Source organism: Pseudorca crassidens, chromosome 5, assembly GCF_039906515.1.
Source record: "Pseudorca crassidens isolate mPseCra1 chromosome 5, mPseCra1.hap1, whole genome shotgun sequence".
Lineage (NCBI taxonomy): Eukaryota > Metazoa > Chordata > Mammalia > Artiodactyla > Delphinidae > Pseudorca > Pseudorca crassidens.
Window position 1 is genome coordinate 29,255,020 of NC_090300.1, and position 27,571 is coordinate 29,282,590.

At 37.5% G+C, this 27,571-nt stretch overlaps 1 protein-coding gene across 3 annotated transcripts in view; it reads left to right on the forward strand.

Annotated features, from left to right (window-relative positions):
* Positions 1 to 27,571, forward strand: part of XRN1 (5'-3' exoribonuclease 1) — a 100,804-nt gene that overhangs the window by 49,464 nt on the left and 23,769 nt on the right. For all 3 annotated transcript variants that reach the window (XM_067737615.1, XM_067737617.1, XM_067737616.1), the window contains exons 24-32: positions 1,013 to 1,128; positions 1,642 to 1,788; positions 7,584 to 7,673; positions 8,057 to 8,192; positions 18,608 to 18,664; positions 18,804 to 18,936; positions 21,540 to 21,609; positions 24,164 to 24,371; positions 25,905 to 26,000. In XM_067737615.1, coding sequence (XP_067593716.1) covers positions 1,013 to 1,128; positions 1,642 to 1,788; positions 7,584 to 7,673; positions 8,057 to 8,192; positions 18,608 to 18,664; positions 18,804 to 18,936; positions 21,540 to 21,609; positions 24,164 to 24,371; positions 25,905 to 26,000 — 1,053 coding nt within the window. The remainder of the gene's footprint in view (positions 1 to 1,012; positions 1,129 to 1,641; positions 1,789 to 7,583; positions 7,674 to 8,056; positions 8,193 to 18,607; positions 18,665 to 18,803; positions 18,937 to 21,539; positions 21,610 to 24,163; positions 24,372 to 25,904; positions 26,001 to 27,571) is intronic.

Here is a 27,571-nt window from a genome sequence, read left to right on the forward strand (position 1 = left end):
TTTAATAGTGACTTTATGTACCAGGCGACTAAAAAAATTTATCCATTTAGGGGTCATTGTAGACATGATCATTAAAAAAATAATCGTGGAAAATAATTCCTTACCATTCTCTGTAAATTTTGCTTTGCTGATGATAAAAATCCTTACATTCCCATGAAATAAGAATATAAAATATTTGTATAATTTATTAAATATAGTATATTTATTATATTTATATATTCATTTACATGAACATAGTATATGAAATCCATATAAAATAAGTATGTATTATTATTATTACATACATAATGTTAGGAGTATATGGTAGCTTACCATAGTTGGTACTGGATTTGTGAGTAATTTACTTCCTGGTTAAAAATTGTATGATCTGGTAATTTTTTTTTTAATTTGACTGTCTTCATAGTTTCTTCCCATAAGTACACAAATAAAGGTTACATTTCATTGACTGAATTATATTAACAATGTATTAATTATGAGCCTATTCATACTTATTTTCATATGATAAATGATTTGGGGAAACAAATATTACTTATATCTATATATGAAGGACACTCAGTTTTGCTCAGTAGCAACTATTTTGATGACATACTCATGTTTTAATTCAATGTAATAATTATCAAGACCTCAATTTTTCCCAGGTATTTTACCAGGTCCTTCTTAGAACATGAAAATTAATTTTTTAAAAATCGTTCTCGCCTACAGAGTTTGCCGTTTAATACTTACTGTAGAGTTTATTTCTTGAGGCAGTTTCACAAACTGTATGTTTCCTCCCCCTTTCATTCATCCTTGGGAATTCTGTTCTTTAAGGAGAGAGAGGAGCAGAAATATTCTGCCTATAAATCCTTTAACAAAAAGCAGGGTGGGGGGTAATAGGTCACTTACTTTTGAGAATCCTTACATTGCCACAATCCAAAATGTTAGTGATGTCTTATCTCCAGATTTTAAAGGTAAAGAAATGCTGCTTTAATGCTTTGTGTTTCCATAATTGACCTTTTTGTTTTTATATTTAAAGAAATATTCTATAAAGTACAACCCAGGATATGTGTTGGCCAGTCGCCTTGGAGTGAGTGGATACCTTGTTTCAAGGTTTACAGGAAGTATTTTTATTGGAAGAGGATCTAGGAGAAAGTAAGTTTATGTTAGAGAAATTTACTTAAAGTGGCAGAAAAAAATTAAATAATAAAGATAAAATGGTTAATATTTCAGTATTTATTTTCTCTTATTAATTGCTCTGAATTTTCTTTAAAAATTATGCATAGATTCCTCTGATGGTGATCTTTTATCTAAATGGCACATGCTTTAGGTGTTTGGAAAGACAGTTCTTATTTTTAGCAGCTAACAAATTGAACCTTGAAAAAAGGTATCAGATGGTGTGTGTGAATCTCAATTATATATTTCCCTACATTTCCTTATTTCATTCTCCTCTCAATTACATAATCTATTTGTATGCTTTGTTGACTTGGGTTTTGAAGCCTTTCCTCTAGTTTTTCCACTACTGCTACTTTGGAAATAACCATGATAACTAAAATGTAGAAAACCAATCAAGACTAAACTTTTCTAAAAATTGAAAGCAAAGCTTTTTATTCTTTGAACAAAATTTTAAAACTTTTGTGTGTATGTGTGTGTGTGGTTTAAATTCAGCCCTCATGGAGACCATAAAGCAAATGTGGGTTTGAATCTCAAATTCAACAAAAAAAATGAGGAGGTACCTGGATATACTAAGAAAGTTGGAAGTGAATGGATGTATTCATCTGCAGCAGAACAACTTCTTGCAGAGTACTTGGAGAGGTAAGTGCCTAGCAAGATCCTGCTAGGCATCCAACAATGTAGGAATGTGATAACTATTTTGCCTTGCTGATAAGAAAAATGTTTCCTTTAGTAAAATGTGACATATGTTAATATAAACTTAATTTAGTCTCATGAAGCATCATAGCCACTAGTTACAATAGAGTAGAAAAATACTGTACTTATATTATTCAAAATTAAAAAGGAAGGTGAGAATTGGCCTCCTTTTAATTAAAAATTTCCTTAACTTACTATCTTAAGTTATTCACTACTCTGCATGTCTGTGTCAGTAGTAAGAGGATTGGTATGGATAAACAAAACAACTCTTGGCGTAGTGAATTTTCTTAAAACTCCAGCTGGACAATAGATTACTATCCTAGAATCACTGAATTTAATTGCTGAAATAAATAGTCTAAGAAGTCAACAAGTCTCAGCTCCTCCTTATAAAAATGAGAAATCTGAGTACCAAGATTTACTGAATTAGTGTCAACGATTCATAGGAAATGCTGTACTTCTGGTTAGCAATTGAATGTTCTGTCCATTGTTCCACTGGTTTCTAACCTTCTTATATTTGAGGATCCCTGTATTAGTTTCCTAGAGCTGCCTTAACAAAATAGCACAAACTGGTTGGCTTAAAACGACAGAAATTTATTGTCTCACAGTTCTGAACACCAGAGTCCAAAATCAAGATGTTGATAGGGCCATGCCTCCCCTGAAGGTGCTAGGGAAGGACCTGTTCCATACCTGTCTCCTAGCTTCCTGTAGCCTCACGAGTTTTGTTCCTTAGCCTATAGATGCATCACCCCAATCTTCCATCTTCACATGGTTCTCTCCTTATGTGTCTTCATATCATCTTTTTCTAAAATTTTATTGGAGTATAGTTGATTTACAATGTTGTGTTAGTTTCAGGTGTACAGCAAAGTTACTCAGTTATACGTATACATATATTCATTCATTTTTAGATTATTTTCTCTTACGGGTTATCACAGAATATTGAATAGAGTTCCCTGTGCTATACAGTATGTCCTTGTTGGTTATCTATTTTATATAAGTAGTGTGTGTATGTTCATCCCAAGCTCCTGATTTATCCCTCCCTGCCACATTTCCCCTTTGGTAACCATAAGTTTGTTTTGGATACCTGTAAGTCTGTTTCTGTTTTGTAAATACGTACATTTGTATCATTTTTTTGAAAATTAGATTCCACATATGAGTGATATCATATATTTGTCTTTGTCTGACTTGCTTCACTTAGTATGATAATCTCTAGGTCCATCCATGTTGCTGCAAATGACATTATTTCATTCTTTTTTATAGCTGAGTAATATTTGATTGCACATACGTACCACATCTTTATCCATTTCTCTGTTGATGACATTTAGGTTGCTTCCATGTCTTGGCTATTATAAATAATAGTACTGCAATGAACATTGGGGTGTATGTGTCTTTTCGGATTATGGTTTTCTCCAGATATATGCCCAGGAGTGGGATTGCTGGATCATGTGGTAGTACTGTTTTTAGTTTTTTAAGGAACCTCTATACTCTTCTCCATAGTTGTTGTTCCAATTCACATTCCCACCAACAGTGTAAGAGGGTTCCCTTTTCTCCACACCCTGTCCAGTGTTTACTGTTTGTGGAATTTTTGCTGATGGCCATTCTGACCCATGTGAGGTAATACCTCATTCTAGTTTTGATTTACATTTCTCTGATAATTAGCGATTTGAGCATCTTTTCATGTGCTTTTTGGACATCTTTATGTCTTCTTTGGAAAAATATCTATTTAGATCTGCCCACTTTTTGATTGGGTTGCTTATTTTTTTGATATAGAGCTGCATGAACTGTTTGTGTATTTTGGAGATTAACCCCTTGTCAGTCGCTTCATTTGCAAATATTTTCTCCCATTCTAAGGGTTGTCTTTTCATTTTGTTTATGGTTTCCTTTGCTGCATATCATCTTTCCTTTGTTTCTGTCTCTGTGTCCAAATTTCCCCTTTTTATAAGGACACCAGTCATATTGGATTAGGGCCTATCCTAATGACATTTTAGTTTGATTACTTCTTTTAAAATCCTATTTCAAAATAAAGTCAGATTCTGAGGTACTAGGAGTTGGGACTTCAGTTATGTCTTATGTTGGGGTGGGGGTGGGGGAGACATTTCAACTGCATATTACCATCTAAAAATTTAGATAATTTCTTCTATTTACCTCCATGTTTCCTTAAAAATGTCATATTTAGACTGCTTTTTCTTGATTTTTCAACTTGACATATGCATTGATTTCATGCCATGAATGATGAAGCTTTAGCTTTCTTTTACCAGCCCCACTCCCCATTCCCTTACCTCCCTACACACATGAACACATTTCCCCTCTCATTATAGTTTTATCACAATTTTTTAAATTAAATCTGTTCTTAAGGTTTAGTCGATTAAGGTAAATGTAAATGGTCACCTCTGGATCTTGTAGAGTATTGCATTTCCTTTGTTGTACACATTTTTGTTCTTTTCTGTGTTGTTTATTCATTTGTTTCTTATCTATGTTCACGTAACCAATGCGGCCCCAAACTCTGTGCCATAGCTGGAAAACTTAATACAGTCAAACAGGTCATGTGACCTCTCAGTTCCATTTTCTTCTTGTATACTTCCTCTTAAAACTGTCTTTCTTCCTGCTTCAGTGTGAACTAATTGCTCTCCTGGGCTGTTGTACAGCTTTCATTCAAGTTTCTCTTTACTCTCATCCTAGGAATTCCCTTCACCATTCTTCTGCATAGGATTCCTTTATTTCCGGGCTTTCATGCTTTATGCCTTCTGATTTATGTCTCCATTTTGATGGAGCACTTATGCCAGTGGCTTCCTGAGAAAGCTTACATGTCTGGAAATTTCTTTAAACCTCCCTGATACTTGGTTGATAGCTCGCCTGGGTCTAGAATCCTAGATTGCAGATTATTTTCCTTCAGAATTTGAAAAGCGCTGCTCCATTCTCCTGTTTCCTTTGCTGTCAAGAAGTCTTGTGTTATTCTGATTCTTAATCTTTGTGCATGATCTGTTTTTCATTTTCTGAAACCTTTTTAGAATCTTCCCTTTACCAATACTATTTTAATAATGTGAAGATGTGTGCCTTGGAATGGGTCTTTTTTCTTTCATTTGCTGTTCAGCCCTTTCAAACTTGAAACTGATGCCCTTCCATTCTGAGAAACTTTATTGTATTATTTCTTTGATAATTTCCTCCTCACCATTTTGTTGTTGTCATTCTCTCTTTCTAGGACTCTTTTTTTTTTTTTTTTTTTTTTTGCGGTACACGGGCTTCTCACTGCTGTGGCCTCTCCTGTTGCGGAGCACAGGCTCCGGATGCTCAGGCTCAGCGGCCATGGCCCACGGGCCCAGCCGCTCTGCGGCATGTGGGATCTTCCTGGACCGCGGCACGAACCCGCATCCCCTGCATCGGCAGGCGGACTCTCAACCACTGCGCCACCATGGAAGCCCTAGGACTCCTTTTGATAGATGTTAGACCTTCTGGATTAATTCTCCTAATTTTCTTATCTCTTTTCATCCGTTTTCTGTATTATACTCCTGTTCTACTCTGTGGGAGATTTCTTCAGCTTTAACTTATTTTTTATTTAATCATTTTTAATTTCTAGAAGTGTTTCCTTATTCTCTGGCATTCCTTTTTTTGTAGCATCTTGTTCTTATAATGAATGAAATATCTTCTTTTATTTCTCTGAAGATAGTAATCTAGATTTTCTTCTATTCTTAATACTTTCTGTTTACTACAAATTGCTTTTATTTTTCCTTTTCTGTTTGATTTGATCTCTGTTTTCATGTTAAAGTTTTTTTTTTTTTTTTTTGGTCTTGTGGTTCATATTTTCTATTCAGTGATTAAAGAGCTGACTGGATGGGCTTCCCTGGTGGCGCAGTGGTTGAGAGTCTCCCTGCTGATGCAGGGGGCACGGCTTCATGCCCCGGTCTGGGAAGATCCCACATGCCGTGGAGCGGCTGGGCCCATGAGCCATGGCTGCTGAGCCTGCACGTCCGGAGCCTGTGCTCCGCAACGGGAGAGGCCACAACAGTGAGAGGCCCACGTACCGCAAAAAAAAAAAAAAAAAAAAAAAAAAAATGCTGACTGGAAATTTAATGTGCTTCAGTGAGGCTTCTCTGGTGGGACTTGGCTGTTGCAGCAGAGCATCTCCAAATATCACTACCTATATGTATATCTTTTCTCTTGAGCTGGGTAGTTTTCCCAGAAAGGTATTCTGCAGCCTTTTTCTTGGAGGACAGATATGGAGAACAAAACTGACTTCCAGTGTTCTGGAAATTAACCAGAGTAAGGGGGTCTCATTACATAGTGGATACTGTGGTACACACCCAGATGTCTCTTCACGACTCAGGACCTACTCCCTGGGCAGCAGGAATGCTGCTGTCTCACAGCCCTCAGCAGTGAGCCCTCTTCAGGAATTGCCCGACAGAAGAGAACTGCCTCACCTAAAGTTATGTCCCTTTCCCACAACAGCCACACATCCAATACCTCATCAACAAGAAGATGTAAAGGCTCAGCCAACCTGATTGCCCCAGTTCAGGATAAGTCTGAGGAGCCATCCTACTTTGAGATCTCTATGCTACTGGCCAAGGAGTTCATTAAGATTGAACCACAGCCCAACTTCTCCCTGAGCCCAATTTCCCTTCCTTCTTTCCCTTCCACAGGTGTTATTTCCACAGAACACACTAATAAACTTTTTCCATGTTTATCTCCATCTCAGAGTCTGCTTCTTAAAGATGTTATACTTCCTAGCCTGCTTCCTAGTGGCATGTTGTATAGTAATATTTTCACTGATCCCCTGTTTTCAGTAGGGCACCTATCCTCTCTTCCTCATGCCCCACCCATCCAGTTTCCTGTGCCTGGATTACCCAAGGCTCGAGCAGCCCCCATTTAGCCTCTCTGAAAGTAAACTACGTGATTTACGCTGAGGTGGAGGTGACTGCCTAACTACTTATTATACAAAATTTTCAACTAAAAGCCTGTTAAACCCACCCCATACTGCAGCATCAAAATGTATGGAGCCCATATCTCCTGAGCTTTTGCAGACTTTCACAGTTCACATTAACTTGCTTCTTGTTGACTTCCCACTCTGGTGACTTAGGGTACAGCTTATTCCTATCTGTCAAGTCAGTTCATACATATCTATTCAGTTTTCAGTTTCTAAAATTTTGTTAACTCAGCATGTACTATCAGATTCTCTGCTTCTCTCTTCATCTGTCTTTATAGGTCCATGCCCTTTTTTCTACTTTACTATTCTTTTAGCAGGCTGGGAAGGGAGCAGAAATAAGCACATGTGTTCAGTCTGCTATGTGTATTTGAAAGTACTACAGTACACTGTTAGAGAACAATGGAATTTTGAGGAATATCAGAAGAAACTTTTAGTGGATTTTCATTTGCTCTTTTGTGGAGTGCTCTAGCTTTATTGTGAAAACTAGAAAATGAACCTGTATACATTATTTTTGTCCATTTATCACCTGTCATTATAGTCTAAGAGGGATAGAGTCAGTAATTGAATCATCATAGTTTCAATTATAAAAATTTCAATTATAAAAATCATAGTTTAATTATACTTAAGAATTGAATCATTTCTCCCTCATCTTTTTTTGAGGACCTATGAATACTTTCAATCTTTTGGTCTCTATCCCTTATATGTTTACATAATTAGTCCTCAGTATATTTAATATATCCCCTTAGGATCCAGAAATTTGATAGGAAGTTTATATGAAATTAGCCATACTTTTAAAAGCAGTATTTTTGTTTGTTTGTTCGGCTAGAGCTCCAGAACTGTTTAGTTATATAGCCAAAAATAGCCAAGAGGATGTGTTCTATGAAGACGACATTTGGCCTGGAGAAAATGAGAATGGGTAAGCAAAATTTATGAGATTTATTGCCGCATAGTTCAACTTAGTGGTTCTACTGAAGGGTAGTAGTTAGTTTATCAAGAATTTATATTACTCTTGGGGGGAGGGTTTTGTATTGTTTTGTTCTTGCTTTATGATCTTAATATAATTTTTTATTTAATCAGTAAAGTACTTTTAAACTAATTTTTGTGTTTCATTATAATTACTGAGAAATAACATGTCCATGTTTATATTGGATTCATAATTAGCCCCAATTAAGTGGTGTGATTGATTATATATTTGATATCTTTTATAATTCGTAGCCCTCAGAAAGTTCATATCAGGCCTTTTATATAAACCCTCAGAAAGTTTCAATTAATGTGAAAAAATTATTGTTTTTAATATAGTGCTGAGAAAGTTCAAGAAATTATTACTTGGCTAAAGGGACATCCTGTCAGTACTTTGTCTCGTTCTTCTTGTGATTTACAAATTCTGGATGCAGCTATTGTTGAGAAAATTGAAGAAGAAGTTGAAAAGTGCAAGGTACTAATTTTCAATAACGAAGATTACTGATGAGATTTGAAGTTAAATGAACTATATGTTATCCTACAAATAATTTATTTGTATTTCAATCATATAAAACATATACTTAGTGATTCTAAATTATGTCAAAATATTCTGTAATTTAAAAAAATATTCCAGCCTTTTCCAGTGTCCATTAAGTTTGTCTAAATAAATATAAATGCCCATCTTTTTTCTTTTGGCCACACCCTGTGGCATGTGGGATCTTAGTTCCCCGACCAGGGATCGAACCCATGCCCCTTGCATTGGGAGCATGGAGTCTTAACCACTGGAACACCAGGGAAGTCCCTAAAGCCATAGCATTTAAATTTTATGTCCTTGTAGTGTTTCTAATTTTAAGAATTAATATTTTCTGAGTCTAGTCAATTGAAAGTTTGTGATTGAGAAATAAGGTTAATTCCCTATTCTTTCCTATTCTAAGTTCTTTAAAAGATACAGTTCATCTTTTTATAGAACATAAAAATTAGATTTATTTCACTTTTATTTCCCACTGATAAACTCATTCAGTTACTAAGTATTTTTGAAATCCCACTTAAACTATCCTTTTTTTATGTCTTGATTTTAAAAAGCAGTAACCTGTGTAGGCTTAACTGTTTTATCTGTTTTGATTCCCAATCTTGATGCAATAGAAAATGGGTTAATTTGATTCCTTTTTTTAACTTACAATTTTATTTTTCATATATTTGCCTTTTTATTAAAATGATGTTGCTTTCCTAACACAGTGCTCTCTTGTTTGAACTAATAGCAGAGTAAGTTAAGAACTGGTCTCTCACGTCATTTTCCCCCATCCCTCTTTCAGTATTTAAAACCTTAGGCAAGATAGTTAACCTTTCCATGCCTCCATTTCCTGATTGGTAAAATAAGAATAAAATAGTCCTCATATAGTCCTCAAAAGAATTAACTGAGTTAATACATATAAACTCCTAATAATGCCTAGCTATTATTAATGCTTAATAATACTTAGCTATTATTATTTGAATTCTCTTATCACATGCTCAAGAGCTATGAATTCGGTCTGGAAAACCACCACTAGATGACTCTTTAAGAAAAAATGTAAGGCTCAGAGCCAAGAGTTTGATATTTTGAAAGGTTAATGATATTCAGCTGAGGATAGAAAGCCTGCATTTCTTTTTAATTGTCTTTCAATGTAAAGTCTATTTGTCCAGTATGGTTTTTGAAATGAGTTTTCCACTTAACAAAAGTTTATAGCTTTAAGCCCTCAATTTTTATTTGAACCCATTTGGATGCAGAGCTTTCTAAAATGTTTTACACATTCTCCCCTTACTTTGCAAACTGAAGATACACATACAAAGTTGTAGTCCATTATTTTGATTACAACATTTTTAAAATGTATGTACATATAGATAAGACAGGACTTTTTTATTAAACCTGTTAATGAGTCAAGGAGGAGCAGTTATGAGTGACTTTTTTTTTCCCCTTTTCAGTGTTATAATGTTATTAGGGTAATAAAGAAAAGAAGGAGAAAAAACTAAAAAATGAACATAACATTCTGAATATAATTTAAACTTTTCTTTTTAATGCTGGGTCATCATTAAAAGTATTCCTAGTTTTCTTATTGACAGTGGTTCCCAAACTCAGCTAATTATCAAAATTACTGGAGGAGCTTTTTAAAAAACGTGCATTCTGGATTCCACCCTCAGAGCAGTACTTCTTGAACTTTGCAAATGAATCACTGGGGGATCTTGATAAAATACAGATTCTGATTCAGTAGCTCTAGGATGAGCAGCTCTTGATATTCTGCATTTCTGCCAAGCTCCCAGGTGATCACACTTTCAGTAGTCATTCCCCAGAACTTCTCATTTTAGTAGCTGTGGGTTGGGGCCTATAGTGAAAATGCCCTAGTCTATTAATTTGCCTAATGAGTCAGGTTTGAATGCCATATTTTCTAATCAATGCTGTAATTATAGTAATAATGCCTAGGGATGTGTTAGATCATATGGGTTGTTTTTTCATATGCAATCCTCCAGGCACAGTTCTTGTATCTGCTTTTTTAAATTACTTTAAATCTTTTCTCATATTCTTTTTTCTTGCTATTGTCAGTAGGCACCAGTTGTACTCTATCAGTACTTCTAGTCTGCTATGCCCTGGAAACATAGACACCTTGTCAGTAAGACCTTCGCTTTTCACCCTATTTAAAATTTCAGTCTCTCCCCACACTGCTGATCCCCCTTCTCTGCTTTATATTCCTCTATGCTTTTTATCTTCAAACATGCTATTTTTTTCCCTTAGTTTGTTTCTTGTATGTCTCCCGCAACTAGAATAGAAGAACAGTTCACTGTTCTATCTCCAGTACCTAAATCAATAAATGGCACATAAATAGAACTCAGTAAATATTTATTGATAGATAGAAATGAAATATCTCTATAATAAAAGAAAATAGACTCTGTTTAAAGGCTGGAGCATTTTACTGTATATAAATACAAGAACTCTATAGTACATGGACTCTGTAGCTTAGGGCTGTTTTGTGCCCTTTTGTACTTATGTCCATAAGCTATAGTCTAAAAATAGGTGACTATCATTACAAGTAAACTGCTGCCATTTTTCCTATCAGGTAAGAATTCACTTTTTGAAAATATTTAATGTAAATCATAGTAATGGATTGCAATGGTTATAAAGTATTCTCACTTTTTTTTTTTACACAGTATATTTTTCCCTGTTAATTTTTTTAATAGATCTTTATTGGAGTATAATTGCTTCACAATACTATGTTTCTGTTGTACACCAAAGTGAATCAGCCATATGCATACATATGTCCCCATATCCCCTCCCTCTTGAGCCTCCCTCCCATCCTCCCTATTCCACCCCTCTAGGTCATCGCAAAGCACCGAGCTGATCTCCCTGTGCTATGCTGCTGCTTCCCACTATCTAACTATTTTACATTCGGTAGTGTATATATTGTCAATGCTACTCTCACTTCACCCCAGCTTCCCCCTCCCACCCTGTGTCCTCAAGTCCATTCTCTATGTCTACATCTGTATTCCTGCCCTGCAACTAGGTTCATCCATACCATTTTTTTTTTCTAGATTCCATATATATGCGTTAGCATACGGTATTTGTTTTTCTCTTTCTGACTTACTTCACTCTATTGACAGACTCTGGGTCCATCCACCTCACTACAAATAACTCAATTTTGTTTCTTTTCATGGCTGAGTAATATTCCATTGTATACATGTGTCACATCTTCTTTTCTTTTATAAAGTGAAAGGTGTTTTTTTTTAAATTAATTTATTTTATTTTTGGCTGCATTGGGTCTCTGTTGGGACATGGGCTTTTCTCTAGTTGCAGTGAGCGGGGGCTACTCTTCATTGTGGTGTGCATTGTGGTGCGGTGGCTTCTCTTGCTGCGGAGCACGGGCTCTAGGCACGTGGGAGGCACGTGGGCTCAGTAGTTGTGGCTCACGGGCTCTAGAGCGCAGGCTCAGTAGTTGTGACGCACAGGCTTAGTTGCTCCGCGGCATGTGAGATCTTCCCGGGCCAGGGCTCGAACCCATGTCCCCTGCATTGGCAGGCGGATTCTTAACCGCTGTGCCACCAGTGAAACCCGCCACATCTTCTTTATCCATTCATCTGTCAGTGGATATTTAGGTTGCTTCCATGTCCCGGCTATTGTAAATAGAGCTGCAATGAACATTTTGGTACATGACTCTTTTTGAATTATGGTTTTCTCAGGGTATATGCCCAGTAGTGGGATTCCTGGGTCATATGATAGTTCTATTTTTAGTTTTTTGGTTTTTATTTTTTTGCGGTACGTGGGCCTCTCACTGTTGTGGCCTCTCCCATTGCGGATCACAGGCTCCAGATGCACAGGCTCAGCGGCCATGGCTCACAGACCCAGCCACTCCGCGGCATGTGGGATCTTCCCAGACCGGGGCACGAACCCGTGTCCCCTGCATCGGCAGGCGGACTCTCAACCACTGTGCCACCAGGGAAGCCCTCTATTTTTAGTTTTTTAAGGAACATCCATATGGTTCTCCGTAGTGGTTGTATCAATGTACCTTCCCACCAACAGTGCAGGAGGGTACCCTTTTCACCACACCCTTTCCAGCATTTATTGTTTCTACATTTTTTGATAACTGCCATTCTGACTGGTGTGACATGATACCTCATTGTAGTTTTGATTTGCATCTCTCTAATAATTAGTGATGTTGAGCATCTTTTCACGTGGCTCTTGGCCATCTGTATGTCTTCCTTGGTGAAATGTCTGTTTAGGTCTTCTGCCCATTTTTTAATTGGATTGTTTTTTTGTTATTGAGCTCCATGAGCTGTTTGTATATTTTGGACATTAATCTTTTGTCTATTGTTTCATTTGCAAGTATTTTCTCCCATTCTGAGGGTTGTCTTTTTGTCTTGTTTATGGTTTGCTTTGCTGTGCAAAAGCTTTTAAGTTTAATTAAGTCCCATTTACTTATTTTTGTTTTTATTTCCATTACTCTAGGAGGTGGATCAAAAGAGATCTTGCTGTGGTTTATATCGAAGCCTATTTTTCCTATGTTTTCCTCTAAGAGTTTTATATTGTCTGGTCTTACATTTAGGTCTTTAAACCATTTGGAGTTTATTTTTGTGTATGGTGTTAGGGAGTGTTCTAGTCTAGTTCTTTCACATGTAGCTGTGCAGTTTTCCCAGCACCACTTATTGAAGAGGCTATTTTTTCTCCATTGAATGTTTTTGCCTCCTTTGTCATAAATTAGGTGACCATATGTGCGTGGGTTTATCTCTGGGCTTTCTATCCTGTACCATTGCTCTATATTTCTGTTTTTGTACCAGTACCATATTGTCTTGATTACTGTACCTTTGTGGTATATAGTTTGAGGTCAGGGAGCCTGATTCCTCCAACTCTGTTTTTCTGTCTCAAGATTGCTTTGGCTGTTCGGGGTCTTTTGTGTTTCCATACGAATTGTAAAATTCTCTGTTCTAATTCTGTGAAGAATGCCATTGGTAGTTTGTATAGTATCATGTCATCTGCAAGCAATGACAGTTTGACTTCTTCTTTTCCAATTTGTATTCTTTTTATTTCTTTTTCTTCTCTAATTGTCGTGGCTAGGATTTCCAAAACTGTGTTGAATAAGAGTGGCGAGAGTGGACATCCTTCTTTGTCCCTGATCTTAGTGGAAATGCTTTCAGTTTTTCACCATTGAGCATGATGCTTGCTGTGGGTTTGTCATATATGGCCTTTATTATGTTGAGGTAGGTTCCCTCTATGCCAATTTTCTGGAGAGATTTTATCATAAATCGGTGTTGAATTTTGTCAAAAGCTTTTTCTGCATCTGTTGAGATGATCATATGGTTTTTATTCCTTAATTTGTTAATGTGGTGTACCACATTGACTGATTTGCATATATTGAAGAATCCTTGCATCCCTGGGATAAATCCCACTTGACCATGGTGTATGATCCTTTTAATGTGTTGTTGAATTCTGTTTGCTAGTATTTTGTTCAGGATTTTTACATCTATGTTCATCAGTGTATTCATCTATAATTTTCTTTTTTTGTGATATCTTTTTCTGGTATTGATATCAGGGTGATGGTGGCTTCGTAGAATGAATTTGGGAGTGTTTCTCCCTCTGCAATTTTTTGGAAGAGTTTGAGAAGGATCAATGTTAGCTCTTCTCTAAATGTTTGATGGAATTTGCCTGTGAAGCCATCTGGTCCTGGACTTTTGTTTGTTGGAAGATTTTTAATTAGGGTTTCAATTTCAGTGCTTGTGATTGGTCTGTTTATATTTTCTAATTCTTCCTGGTTTAGTCTTGGAAAATTGTACCTTTCCAAGAATTTGTCCATTTCTTCGTGGTTGTCCATTTTATTGGCATATAGTTGTTTGTAGTAGTCTCTTATAATCCTTTGTATTTCTGCGGTGTCAGTTTTGATTTCTCCCTTTGCATTTCTAATTTTACTGATTTGTATCCTCTCCCTTTTTTTCTTGATGAGTCTGGCTAAGGGTTTATCAATTTTGTTTATCTTCTCAAAGAACGAACTTTTAGTTTTATTGATCTTTGCTATTGTTTTCTTCATTTCTATTTCATTTATTTCTGCTCAGATTTTTATGATTTCTTTCCTTCTGCTGACTTTGGGTTTTCTTTATTCTTCTTTCTGTAATTGTTTTCAGTGTAAGTTTAGATTGTTTATTTGAGATTTTTCTTGTTTCTTGAGGTGAGATTGAATTGCTATAAACATCCCTCTTGGAACTGCTTTTGCTGCATCCCATAGGTTTTGGGTCGTCGTGTTTTCGTTGTCATTTGTTTCTATGTATTTTTTTATTTCTTCTTTGATTTCTTTAGTGATCTCTTGGTTATTTAGTAATGCACTGTTTAGCCTCCATGTTATTTGTGTTTTTTACAGTTTTTTTCCTGTAATTGATTTCCAGTCTCATAACGTTGTGGTCAGAAAAGATGCTTGATACGATTTTCAATTTTCTTAAATTTTCTGGGGCTTGATTTGTGACCCAAGATGTGATCTATCCTGGAGAATGTTCCATGTGCACTTGAGAAGAAAGTGTATTCTGCCACTTTTGGGTGGAATGCTCTATAAATATCAATTAAATCTACCTGGTCTATTGTGTTATTGAAAACTTGTGTTTCCTTATTTATTTTCTGTTTGTATGATCTTTCCATTGGTGTAAGCGGGGTGTTAAAGTCCCCTACTATTGTGTTACTGTCGATTTCTCCTTTTGTGGTTGTTAGCATTTGCCTTATGTATTGAGGTGCTCCTATGTTGGGTGCATAAACATTTTTTTTTTTACTTTATTTTATTTTTGGCTGCGTTGGGTCTTCGTTGCCGTTAGCGGGCTCACTCTAGTTGCGGCGAGCGAGTGCTACTCTTTGTTGTGGTGCATGGGCTTCTCATTACACTGGTTTCTCTTGCTGTGGAGCACAGGCTCTAGAGTGCAGGCTCAATACTTGTGGTGCACGGGCTTAGTTGCTCCACGGCATGTGGAATCTTCTCAGGCCAGGGCTCTAACCTGTGTCCCCTGCATTGGCAGGCAGATTGTTAACCACTGTGCCATCAGGGACGCCCCATAAACATTTATAATTGTTATATCTTCTTCTTGGATTGATCCTTTGATCATTGTGTAGTGTCCCTCCTTATCTCTTGTAACAGTCTTTATTTTAAAGTCTGTTTTATCAGACACAAGTATTGGTACTCCAACTGTCTTTTGATTTCCATTTGCATGGATATCTTTTTCCATCCCTTCACTTTCAGTCTGTATGTGTCCCTAGGTCTGAAGTGGGTCTCTTGTAGACAGCATATATATGGGTCTTGTTTTGGTATCTATTCAGCCAGTCTGTGTCTTTTGGTTGGGGCATTTAATCCATTTACATTCAAGGTTATTATCAATATGTATGTTCCTATTACCATTTTCTTAATTGTTTTGGGTTTGTTTTTGTGGGTCTTTTTCTTCTCTTGTGTCTTCCGCCTAGAGAAGCTTCTTTAGCATTTGTTGTAAAGCTGGTTTGGTGGTGCTGAATTCTCTTAGCTTTTGTTTGTCTGAAAAGCTTTTGATTTCTCCATTGAATCTGAATGAGATTCTTGCTGGGTAGAGTAATCCTGGTTGTAGGTTTTTCTCTTTCATCACTTTAAGTATATCCTGCCACTCCCTTCTGGCCTGCAGAGTTTTTGCTGAAAAATCAGCTGATAACCTTATGGGGATTCCTTTTTATGTTATTTTTTGTTTTTCCCTTGCTGCTTTTAATACTTTTTCTTTGAATTTAATTTTTGTTACTTTGATTAGTATGTATGTGTCTTGGTGTGTTATTCCTAGGGTTTATCCTGTATGAAATTCTCTTTGCTTCCTGGGCTTGGGTGACTGTTTCCTTTCCCACGTTAGGAAAGTTTTCGACTATAATCTCTTCAAATATTTTCTCAGACCTTTCTTTTTCTCTTCTTCTTCTGGGACCCCTATAATTTGATTGTTGGTGAATTTAGTGTTGTTCCAGAGGTTTCTGAGATTGTCTTCAATTCTTTTCATTCTTTTTTCTTTATTCTGCTCCTCGGCAGTTATTTCCACCATTTTGTCTTCCAACTCACTTATTTGTTCTTCTGTCTCAGTTATTCTGTTACTGATTCCTTCTAGTGTGTTTTTCATTTCAGTTATTGTGTTGTTCATCTCTGTTTGTTTGTTCTTTAGTTCTTCTAGATCTTTGTTAAACATTTCTTGTATTTTCTCAATCCATGCCTCCATTCTGGTTCTGAGCTTCTGGATCATCTTTACTATCATTACTCTGAATTCTTTTTCAGCTAAATTGCCTGTTTCCTCTTCATTTATTTGGTCTTGTAGGTTTTTACCTTCCTCTTATGTCTGTGACATATGTTTTTGCCGTCTCTCTCTCTCTTTCTTTTTTCTTTTTAATGAGCGGGATTGTGTTCCTGTCTTACTGGTTGTTTGGCCTGAGGCTTCCAACACTGGAGTTTGTAGGCTGTTGGGTAGAGCTGGGTCTTGGTGCTGAGATGAGGAACTCATGAGACCTCACTCCAATGAATATTCGCTGGGGTCTGAGGTTCTCTGTTAGTCCAGTGGTTCCGTCACAGAACTCCCACCACAGGAGCTTCAGCCCGACCCCTGGCTCGTGAACCAAGATCCCGCAAGCCAAATGGGGTGGCAAAAAAAAAGAGAGAGAGAACAATAACAAAGTAAAAGATAAAATTAGACTAGGAAGCTAACAGATATGTTAGAAAGAATATAAAAATAAAAATATAGATGAATCAACAACTGGAAGGTACAATAGTACAATTGTAAAAAGGAGGCAGAGGGAAAAGAGGGAAAAAAAAAGGCAGGGATGGAGGCCTTGGCTGTGGAGGGCGGGGCCTAAGCAAGGGCAAGGTTTGGGCGGTGGGTGGGGCCTGTGCTCAGGACCCACAGGGCCGGAAAAGGCCCTCATGGCTGTGTGGGGTGGGGGGTGGGGCTTAGGCTCAAAGGAACAGGAGGGACCCAGGCGTACCCCCCACCCCTGGTCTCAGAGGCCAGGGCCTCACCTGGGAGCCCAGCAGGCTCCCTGAGCCTGATTGGGAAGGGCAAACTCCCTCTGCTCCCCTCCCACTCCTCCTGGAGGGCCCCTCCCGCCTGCCTCGCCTGATCTCCCCAGCCTCCCTCCTGTGCCCCCACAGCCTGGAGGGGGCTTTGGAGAGCAGGGTCCAGCCTGGGAGCTCAGCAGGCTCCCCGTGCCCACATGAGTGGGGCAAACAGCCTCTGCTCCTCTCCCACTACTCCCAGAGGGCCCTTCCCGCCTGCCTATCCTGCTCTCCCCAGCCTCCCTCCTATGCCTCTAGGACCCACGTGGCCTGAAGGAGGCATTGGTTGGGGGGGCGGGGTGCTACCGGCCTGGGAGCTCAGCAGGCTCCCTGGGCCAGAGTGGGCCGGGTGATCGCCCTCTGCTCCTTTCCTGCTCCTCTTGGAGGGCCCCTCCTGCCTGCCTTTCCTGATCTCCCTGGCCTCAGGGGCACCCATCCTGTCAGGCCTCCACTTCTCCTCCCCCCTGAGTTCCCCCACCTTGGGCATCAGGGTCCCCCACCAGCGGCCGGCAGGCACCCTAGTTGTGGGGCGATGCTAACTTGGCATCTTCCCACACAACCATCTTGACTCCTATTCTCACATTTCTATTAGGTAGAACAGGTAATATTATTTCCATCTTACAGATTGAAGGAAGCTGGTGCTTAAGTGTGAGGTCACAGAATTAACAAGTAGCAAATGGAGGAGAAAACTCTTCTTCCAGCATTTTTAGATAGTCAAAAATTTAAACACCAAAGCCAGTTTCCAAAAGCAAAGACTTTGTATGAATGTTACCTTAATTTTTATAAGTAGCCACAAAACCCAAAGTATTGACATAGATCAATACTTTATACCTGTTTTTCCTTTACTGTTAATCTTTATTGACCATTATGTACAATTCTTCTTAGGATAAAAAGGCATTTGAATAGGATAGCATTTACATAAAGTTCAAAACTGACAAGTATAATCTTTAGTGTTAGAAATAAGGTTACATTGGGGAGGGGTAGTAACTGGAAGACAATACAAGCGTTCCCTATTTTTAATTTCTTTTTTCAAGGTCTTTTATGTTGTGCTTAGTAGTGTTCTGTTTCTTGAACTGAGTGTGGATATACATACATATGCTCATACTATAAAAATTCATCAGATTTTATACTTATAAGTTTGCATTTTTCTATATGTCTTATATATCAACAAAAAAATTTTACTTTAAAAAATGTAAGAATTTATTTATTCATCCTTGCTTGCATCTAAAGAAATTCACAAATCTTAAAATTACTCATTTCTTTTGGCTTTTTAACATTCAGGCATGTCCATATATTGAAAAATAATTTAAAATTTTAATATTTTAAAAATATTTTCAAATTCTTCTTTCCTCAGCAAAGAAAGAATAATAAGAAGGTTCGAGTGACAGTGAAGCCCCATTTGCTATACAGAGTAAGTTTCCTGTCAGAGAATTCAGAGTTGTTGTTTTTGCTTTGAAAGTATAGAAGGAACAAAATGTTTTCAATACATTAGTAGAAAAACTTCTTAAAATTAGTGTTAATAATAATAATTAAATCTTTCTTCTCTTCAGCCTTTAGAACAGCAACATGGAGTCATTCCTGATCGGGATGCAGAGTTTCGTCTCTTTGACCGAGTTGTAAATGTGAGAGAGAACTTTTCCGTTCCAGTTGGCCTTCGGGGCACCATCATAGGAATTAAAGGGGGTAATAATTCAATATTTGACGTGTCTCCAACTGTGTTTATATTGTAGAGTGAAACACAAACTTGTGTGTGTTATACGTAAGCAGTAAGCAACTATAAATCAGGAAAAACACTAAATCCTTTTATGTTTTAGTTAAGTTTTTTCCAGCTTTAGGTTTTCAGAGAAAATTCTTCTTCTCTATCTTGTGTAATCATCTGGGAAGTGATTAAAACGTGGGGAAGTTGAGGAACGGCTGCTGAAAATTTGGTAGCTTATGTGTAGCACATTAAAATTATCTAAAACCTTAGAATACATACTTGTGTTTTCATGAAACTAAGAGAAACATTTCATCGGGCTTCATCTAACCTTGTTCAGGGCTTTACCTTAATTGTCATTGTAATCTCTTGATATCTGTGGAGAAATAAACAAACATGATGCATCAGCTTATTTGTGGTTAAAAGATTTGCATATTTATTTGAATTTTATGAATACAACTAGATATTGTATGTAAAACAGACCTATCAATCTGTTGTATAACAATGTGCATATAGTTAACACTACAATACTATACATTTAAAAATGGTTACAATGATAAATTTTATATTATATGTTTTTTACAAAAAAAGAAAAAAAAAAGAAAGAAAAATGAGAGTATGGAAAGAAAAGGGAAGAATTAGCTAAGGATCTAAAAATGCCTCAAAGGGATGCCTGGAGTGAGTAGCTTTGCAGCATAGATTCCAAAAAAAAGTCAACCCAACATGAAGCAGCAAATCAGGTACCTAGAGGTCAGAGCGCTGGCAGCACTGTCCCTCCATATCCCAGGCACTCAGCCTTGGTCTCACTGCCAGAAAGAAGGAAGAGCAGACAGGCCATGAGCCTAAGAGAGCTGCTTATTTATTGCCAACAGTGTGCCCGGCACTTTTACATTTTACATTTAACCCTCCCAACCACCTGAGAGGGAGATATTATTTCCTCGCCTAAGAGTTTAAGTGACTTGCCCAAATTTACACAAATAAGTGGCAGAGCTGGGATTTGAACTCTGTGCCCTGTTTCTTTTCTAACTTTGAGCAGTGGTTCTCCACATTTGCACATCTTCTTGGGGTCTGCCTCTAAAAAGAGAATTTTCTTCCCTGATTTTTCTTTGAATTTTTTTGGGTACATTTCTGGTGCTGAAAATGGAGGTGGGAAGGTTAAGTAGGTTAAGCCCAGGCTAAGTATGGTAAGGGTCAGATGGGTGCAATGAAGCAACCCTGCTGCTGCTATCTGTTCAGCCTCAGGCATTGGCAGTTCAAATGTTGAGCTTATTGGATTGTACTCTAATTAGATTGTCCTGAAAAAGCCTTAGAACTCTGATAACATAGAAGTTTCCTTTCTTCTGACAACCCCTATCAGTAGTAGTGACCACTTGGAATTTTGTCTTGACAAAAATTTTAAAGCTACATCTACTCTGAGTGGAAAAAGCTCTGTCATTGATTAACCATATCTGCCATGGACATGGAATATAAAGGGAAATATTTGTCTTACTGCCTTCAGCTGATACCTCATCTCCGTTGTCATCTCCACTAAAGGGGGTGAACAATCCTCTTATCAATAATCTTTTGAGTAAGTGGCTTCTCCCTCAGATGGGAAACAGGAACTTAGAAAGTGGACCTTAAGCCTTCAGAGGAGAAACTCCTGCCTCCCATTGAGCCCCACTTTCTTGGGTTTAGATTTTAGGTAAAAGTGTCAGGTGAAAGGTACAGCTAGATGGGGGAGAATGAGTAAGCTCTGCAGGCCTGGTTTCATTTGGGCAATGAGGGACCAAGAATGAGGGACCAAGAATGAGGGAAACATCCCCCAACCCCTAACATAGTATCAGGTATGGTATTAGCATTCTCCCGAGAAACAGAACCAATAGCGTGGAAAGGGGTGGGGATAGAGATGGGGAGAGAGAGAGAGAGAGAGAGAGAGAGAGAGACAGAGTCAATTCTAAAGTTATGTGATAGACTCTATTATTAATTTGGGCTTAGAATTCAAATATTATTATAGTTAATTATTTCACTTTATCTTGGCATTTTAGTAAATTTAAACTTTCCAGTTATATCCCATCATCCTCTCTGCCAAAATTTATTCTTTTCTGTTTCTCCTTAAGTTTATTGCACCACAGTCTTTCTCACGTGTCTCATGTCTCAGTCATGCCATCCATTATCTACCAAGTCATCTCAGCCAGAACTTCGGAGTAGTCTTTGACATCTCTGTTCTTTTTGTCTACACAGGTCACAAACTCCTGCCAGTTCTATCTAGTAGTATATCCGTTCTCTCCATTCTGTTCCTTTCATTACTGCCATGTCTTCAAATCTTCATTTCCTTTGTCTGATTGTAAGACCTTCTAAACCGCAAATTCCAAAGTTATCTCTTATTTACTCTCTTTTTATGAATAATTTCCAACATACACCAAAACAGAGAGAAAAATATAATTAATTCTCACAGCATCTAATTTAAAATAGTATTATTTTACTCTGTGAGCTTATTTTCTTTTCATTCACTCTCTGTATTGATAGTTGTAGTGCTTCTTATCCCCCAAAAACTTACATGCTGATTTTTCTTTTATCGTATGATTTTTCAGTCTCTCTCTTTTTTAAACAGCTAATAGAGAAGCTGATGTACTATTTGAAGTGTTATTTGATGAAGAATTTCCTGGAGGTTTAACAATAAGGTTTGTATTTCCAGATGATAATTATACTTTGTAAATATGCCCATGTGGCCAATAACTACATTACTTGTTTATTTGTCCACAATTTCAGTTCCTAGTATGTACAAGACATCATACTTGCTACCAGGAGTGTAACAGTGAATAAGACAGACATGGTTTCTACCCTCATGGAGCTTTCATTTTAGTAGGGGGGATACATTGAGTTGGCCAAAAAGTTTGCTCGGGTTTTTTGTAAGATGGTACCAAAAACCCGAACGAACTTTTTGGCCAACCCAATAATTAACTTACTACAATATTAATTTTTTAATTAAAATGTGACAAGTGCTGGGAAGAAGTATTTCAGGTGTCTATAAGAGTATGATCTGTCCTGAGAGTTCTAGAAAGGCTTTCTTTAAGCAGTGACGTTTAAAATGGGACATGAAGAATAGGTAACTGGAGGAAGAGTGACAAGTGGTCAGGAAGAAAGAATAGCATATGCAACAGAGGACATTTTCACTCATTTAAAAACTAAAAGAATGCAGGTGTGTCAACTTCAGCAACTGTGTAAGATTAGAGTAAGGGAGAAGAGCAAGGACCACACTACGCAGGAACTGGTAAGCCACTTTCAGGACATGCTAAGGATCTTGGTATCATGGTCTTTATCATTAAAGCAATGTGAAGCCATCAAAATCAGAAATGTGACATGATCAGATTTGCATTTTTTTTAAGGTTAAATAACTTGAGGAATAGAAATGTTCTTTGAATTGAGTGACATTTTAAGTCTTTGTCATTTGTTTTAGTGGAGTTGTGGGTGCTCAAGCTAGATTGGGTTGGTTTGAGGAGTGAATGGCAGGTGTAACAAGGGAGGCAAGAAACTGAGCTGACCCTTGAGAAGTTTGACCGTGAAGGGGAGAAAAGATAACTGGGGGTGAGGAGGTTTAAAGGAAGAGGATTGGATTGTTTGTTTTTAATTTAACATGGCGGAGACTTGTTCAAATCTATTTTGGGGAGCATTAATAGAAAGAAAGTTTAAAATTATAGGAAAAAGATCATGTTAGAATGAGAGGTGCCATGGAATATTAGAAAGTGTGGGCTCTTTCACTTAACCTTTGTGTTACCTTAGGTAGGTTAGTTAAAAGCATTCTGACCCTCAATTTCCTCATCTATAATGAAGATGTGCACTTCACTAGGTGATTGTGAGGGTTAAATGAAATCCTTTCCAGTTTTCCTTTCTCCCTTCTAAACACCAACTGGAAAACTGAACTGAAGTTAGCTTAGTTTCTTTTTCTCCTCTGTTTTGATTAGTGGTAATTAAAATAAAAAATTAATTACTCTTATTTAGCCTATTTGCATAAAATCACAATCTTCAGTCCTTACAAGTAGTGATCACATTCAGAATACTATTATTGTTTTGCAACTTGAATGTGCCTATTACCCAAAGACTTTACTGTCTGCACTCTTTTTTTTTGTGGTACGTGGGCCTCTCACTGCTGCGGACTCTCCCATTGCGGAGCACTCGCTCCGGACGCACAGGCTCAGCGGCCGTGGCTCACGGGCCCAGCCGCTCCGCAGCATGTGGGATCCTCCCGGACCGGGGCACAAACCCGCGTGACCTGCATCGGCAGGTGGACTCTCAACCACTGCGCCACCAGGGAAGCCCTACTGTCTGCACTCTTAAATGCAGCAGCAGGGTCTGGATCCCATATCTGATTTTATTTTTCATGAAAATGTTTGATTACCAATAACTTTAGGCAAAATAACTTTGAAATATATTTTTAGGATGATTAACTTTTTTCTCAGGGTTTCTTTTTTTCCTCTCCTAGGTAGAGACACCGGATTTCTTGACTGACTGAGAGCTGTGTAAAAGATTACATGCCTGCAATATATTCATTTCTATAATGCAGAATCTTAAACTATAGTTCTCACAAAAATATTTTCTAGAAATCTTACAAAGATTTCTCATGAAGGAATTCTACTTCCCCATGATCTCAGAATATAAGAAAATTACTTTCTAAAGAGGTGATAGAGTTGAAAACTTTTGACCAGAGAAGGCTTATTTTAATATCTAAACACTTTTATCAAGGCCAGGAAGGAAGGAAATCGCAAATACTTGTCTCTTAGCCTTCCCAGTTCTGGAACATTAAGATGGGAAGATGAGGATAAAAAGAACTGGACTCAACAATTGATCAGGAGACAAAAGTGATCAAAGCTAACATTTGCCCTGTTGCATAGGTAGAGCCACACTAGCTCCACACGGGGTAGCTTCATAACCTTTTAAAGAAGTTTGACATTTAATTCATGAATTTTTGGTTAACTCAGCTATTATGTTGCAAGCCTTCTGAGGACAAACTAACACACACACACCTCTACACATACAACTATACCTCTAGAACATTTTCAGAAACTTTTCAGAAATCTTATAAATTGAGATCTTTCTATGATTTCAAGTTCCTTTACTGAATTTAAAAGTAATATTTCTTAATTAGGATTACGGACTGTCCACCCCAAAATTATGTGATTCTTTTAGCTCCCTTTAGTATTAATTTCCTCTGACCCTGATAAAACTTTTTACCTTTAGGTGCTCACCTGGTAGAGGTTATCGACTGCCAACAAGTGCCTTGGTGAACCTTTCTCATGGGAGTCGCTCTGAAACAGGAAATCAGAAGTTGACAGCCATTGTGAAACCACAGCCAGCTGTGAATCACTATAGCTCAAGTTCATCAATTTCATCTGGGCATTTAGGAGGTCTGAACCATTCCCCTCAATCACTTTTTGTTCCTACTCAAGTAAGACTTTTATTTAAATAATGATCTTGAAAATATCTGTTTTCTCTTTGTATATTTACTTGGTAGACTAACACTTATTTTGTCTTATATCACCCAAATGTCCTATATTATCTCCTACAAAATGACATTAATTTGAAAGGTAAGGGAGAGGACTATATCATGTTCATCAAAGGCAATTTTCAAATTCCCACCATATAACTCATGGGTGATTTCCTTTATTTCATCTTCCTCAGGGCAAAACTTGAATTGTTTTGTGTGAGATACTTAACTTTATTTAATTCCATGGCCCCAAATTTTAACCAAACTTTTTGTTTTGTTTGTTTTGTTTTGTTTTTAAACATCTTTATTGGAGTATAATTGCTTTACATTGTTGTGTTAGTTGCTGCTGTATAACAAAGTGAATCAGCTATATGCATACATATATCCCCATATCCCCTCCCTCTTGAGCCTCCCTCCCACCCTCCCTATCCCACCCCTCTAGGTGGTCACAGAGCACTGAGCTGATCTCCCTGTGCTATGCAGCTGCTTCCCACTAGCTATCTGTTTTACATTTAACCAAACTTTTTAATCCAAATAGCACATGTTTATTATAGACTAATTAGAAAACAGATAAGTAGATGATAACAAAGGAAAGAAGCAAAAATCCTCTCAAATCTCATAGGTAACCACTGTCAAATTTTGTTGCATATTTTTCTAGATTTTTAATTTGCATGAAATCAGTTCTCCATAAGTAATAGCTGATTTTTTTAATCAGATTATTTTTGTGTAAGATAAAAAATTTTTTAATTTTTTTAAAATTTTATTTATCTTTGGCTGCATTGGGTCTTCGTTGCTGCACGCAGGCTTTCTCTAGTTGCAGCGAGAGGGGGCTACTTTGTTGTGGTGCACAGCCTTCTCATTGCAGTGGCTTTTCTTGTTGCGGAGCACAGGCTCTAGGTGCACGGGCTTCAGTAGTTACAGCACGTGGGCCCTAGAACATGCGGGCTTCAGTAGTTGCGGCGCGTGGGCTCAATAGTTGTGGTGCATGGGCTCTAGAACACAGGCTCAGTAGTTGTGGTGCAGGGGTTTGGTTGCTCCACAGCATGTGGGATCTTCCTGGACCAGTGATCGAACCTGTGTCCCCTGCATTGGAGGTGGATTCTTAACCACTGAGCCGCTAGGGAAGTCCCAAAAATTTTTTAAATAAATATTATTAAATATTAGCTTGAATAAGATAATATGCCAGTACACTGGAAGACCAAAAAAAAATCTTCTGGTGGGATATTGATTCAGTATAATCTTTTATAGCATTTGTTATGCTTTAAATATTTTTTCATAACCAATTACGTCTGTAGAAGAACATTTTCACTCCAGCAGTATACTTTTATGGTTACTATACAGAGCTCCAGAAAAAAAGAACTAAGATAACAGATAATGAAATTTAAATATCCTGTCTACTGCTAAATAGCTTTAATAAATAAATTATTTGATTTTTAGTCTGAATCTTTATTTTTTCATGTTTCAGTTTTCCTTAAGTTTTTTGTACTTTCCCAGGTACCTGCTAAAGATGATGATGAATTTTGCAACATTTGGCAATCCTTACAGGGATCTGGAAAGGTTCAACACTTTCAGCCACCTCTACAAGAGAAGGTTAGTATACCTTGCTTGATGGACATTTAATTTTTTTTAATTTATTTTATATTTCTATTTTAGGTATGCAGTGATTCCTTTTCCTCCTGAAATCTCATAAAATAGAAATAACACTTTGATCTTGAATTTTTATAGTTCTCTTAGGCTACATGTGTTTTTGGACTAATGAGTAAGAATGTAGACAATTTTTCTTTTTAATAAAGGCTTTAATGGCACTCATTAACTTATTCACTTCCACTTGAATATATAGCTTTATGCTGGCAGTTGGTTGTCTTAGATGTGAATGAGCAAATTCACATTCCTTGATAGAGTTTAAGAAAAGGAAAGAAATTCTGCTGAAAGAGTAGACTCAGGCACCAAAAAAAAGGAAAAAGAAAAGGAATGAATTCCTACTACATTTTTTGCTGATTACTAACCTAACTTCTCAGCTTAGGTCAAAAAGGAATGTCCTCTCAGGTTTATAAACCAGCAGCCTGCACCATGAGGGCCTAATTTATTCTAATGTCCCCCCGTGATGGTGGCATCATCAGTGCTAGGGAGGGGAAAACAGCAAAGGGAATGTTCGTAAAGTAAACATGAAACGTGAGAGTGACAACAACACTGTAAGTCAACTGTACTTCAGTTTTTAAATAAATAATAATAAAGTGGGAAAAATAATCTAAACAAAGTAAAAAAAAAAAGTGAGAGTTACAACGCACAGGTCACTTCTGCCAATATGCTCTTTTAAGTTTTCCTTAGATCATTCATAAATCTTTCTACATAAATGTAATCCATAACCAGATTTTTTAACCCTCTTTTCCTCTCTCATTTATTTAATATGGCTAATTCCTCAAGAGTGCTTTTTTATCATTCATTCAACGTGTATTTATTAAGTGCCTACCATGTGCCAGGCATTGTTCTATGCACTGAGAATATAGCTGCAAACAAAACAAAAATCCTGGCTCTCATACAGTTGGTACTGTAGGGAGGAAAGGACAATAAATAAGACAAAAAAAATGGTATATTAGATGATAATATAAGTTTGAGAAAAATTGCAGGGAAGCAGGATAGGGAATTTTGGGGAGGGGGAAGGCAAGGTTTTTCAGGGTTTTTGTTTTTGTTTTCTTATTGTTGGTTTTTTAGGGGGGTTTTTGTTTTTTTTTTTTTTTTGCTTTGTTGATTTGTTTTCTGGTTTGGGTTTTTTTTTTAATTTTGGTTGTGCTGGGTCTTGGTTGCAGCAGGCAGGCTCCTTAGTTGCAGCTCATCAGCTCCTTAGTTGCAGCAGGTGGGCTCCTTAGTTGCGGCACATGGGCTTCTGAGTTGCAGCAGGCAGTTTCCTTAGTTGCAGCTCACAGGCTCCTTAGTTGTGATTTACTGGCTTCCTAGTTGCAGCACATGGACTCCTTAGTTGTGGCATGCGAACTCTAAGTTGCAGCATGCATGTGAGATCTAGTTCCTGGACCAGGGATCGAACCCGGGCCCCCTGCCTTGGGAGTGTGGAGTCTTAACCACTGCACCACCAGGGAAATGCCCTGCAGTTTTAAGTGGAATGTTCAGGTAACATTTGAGCAAAGATTTGAACGAAATGAGGA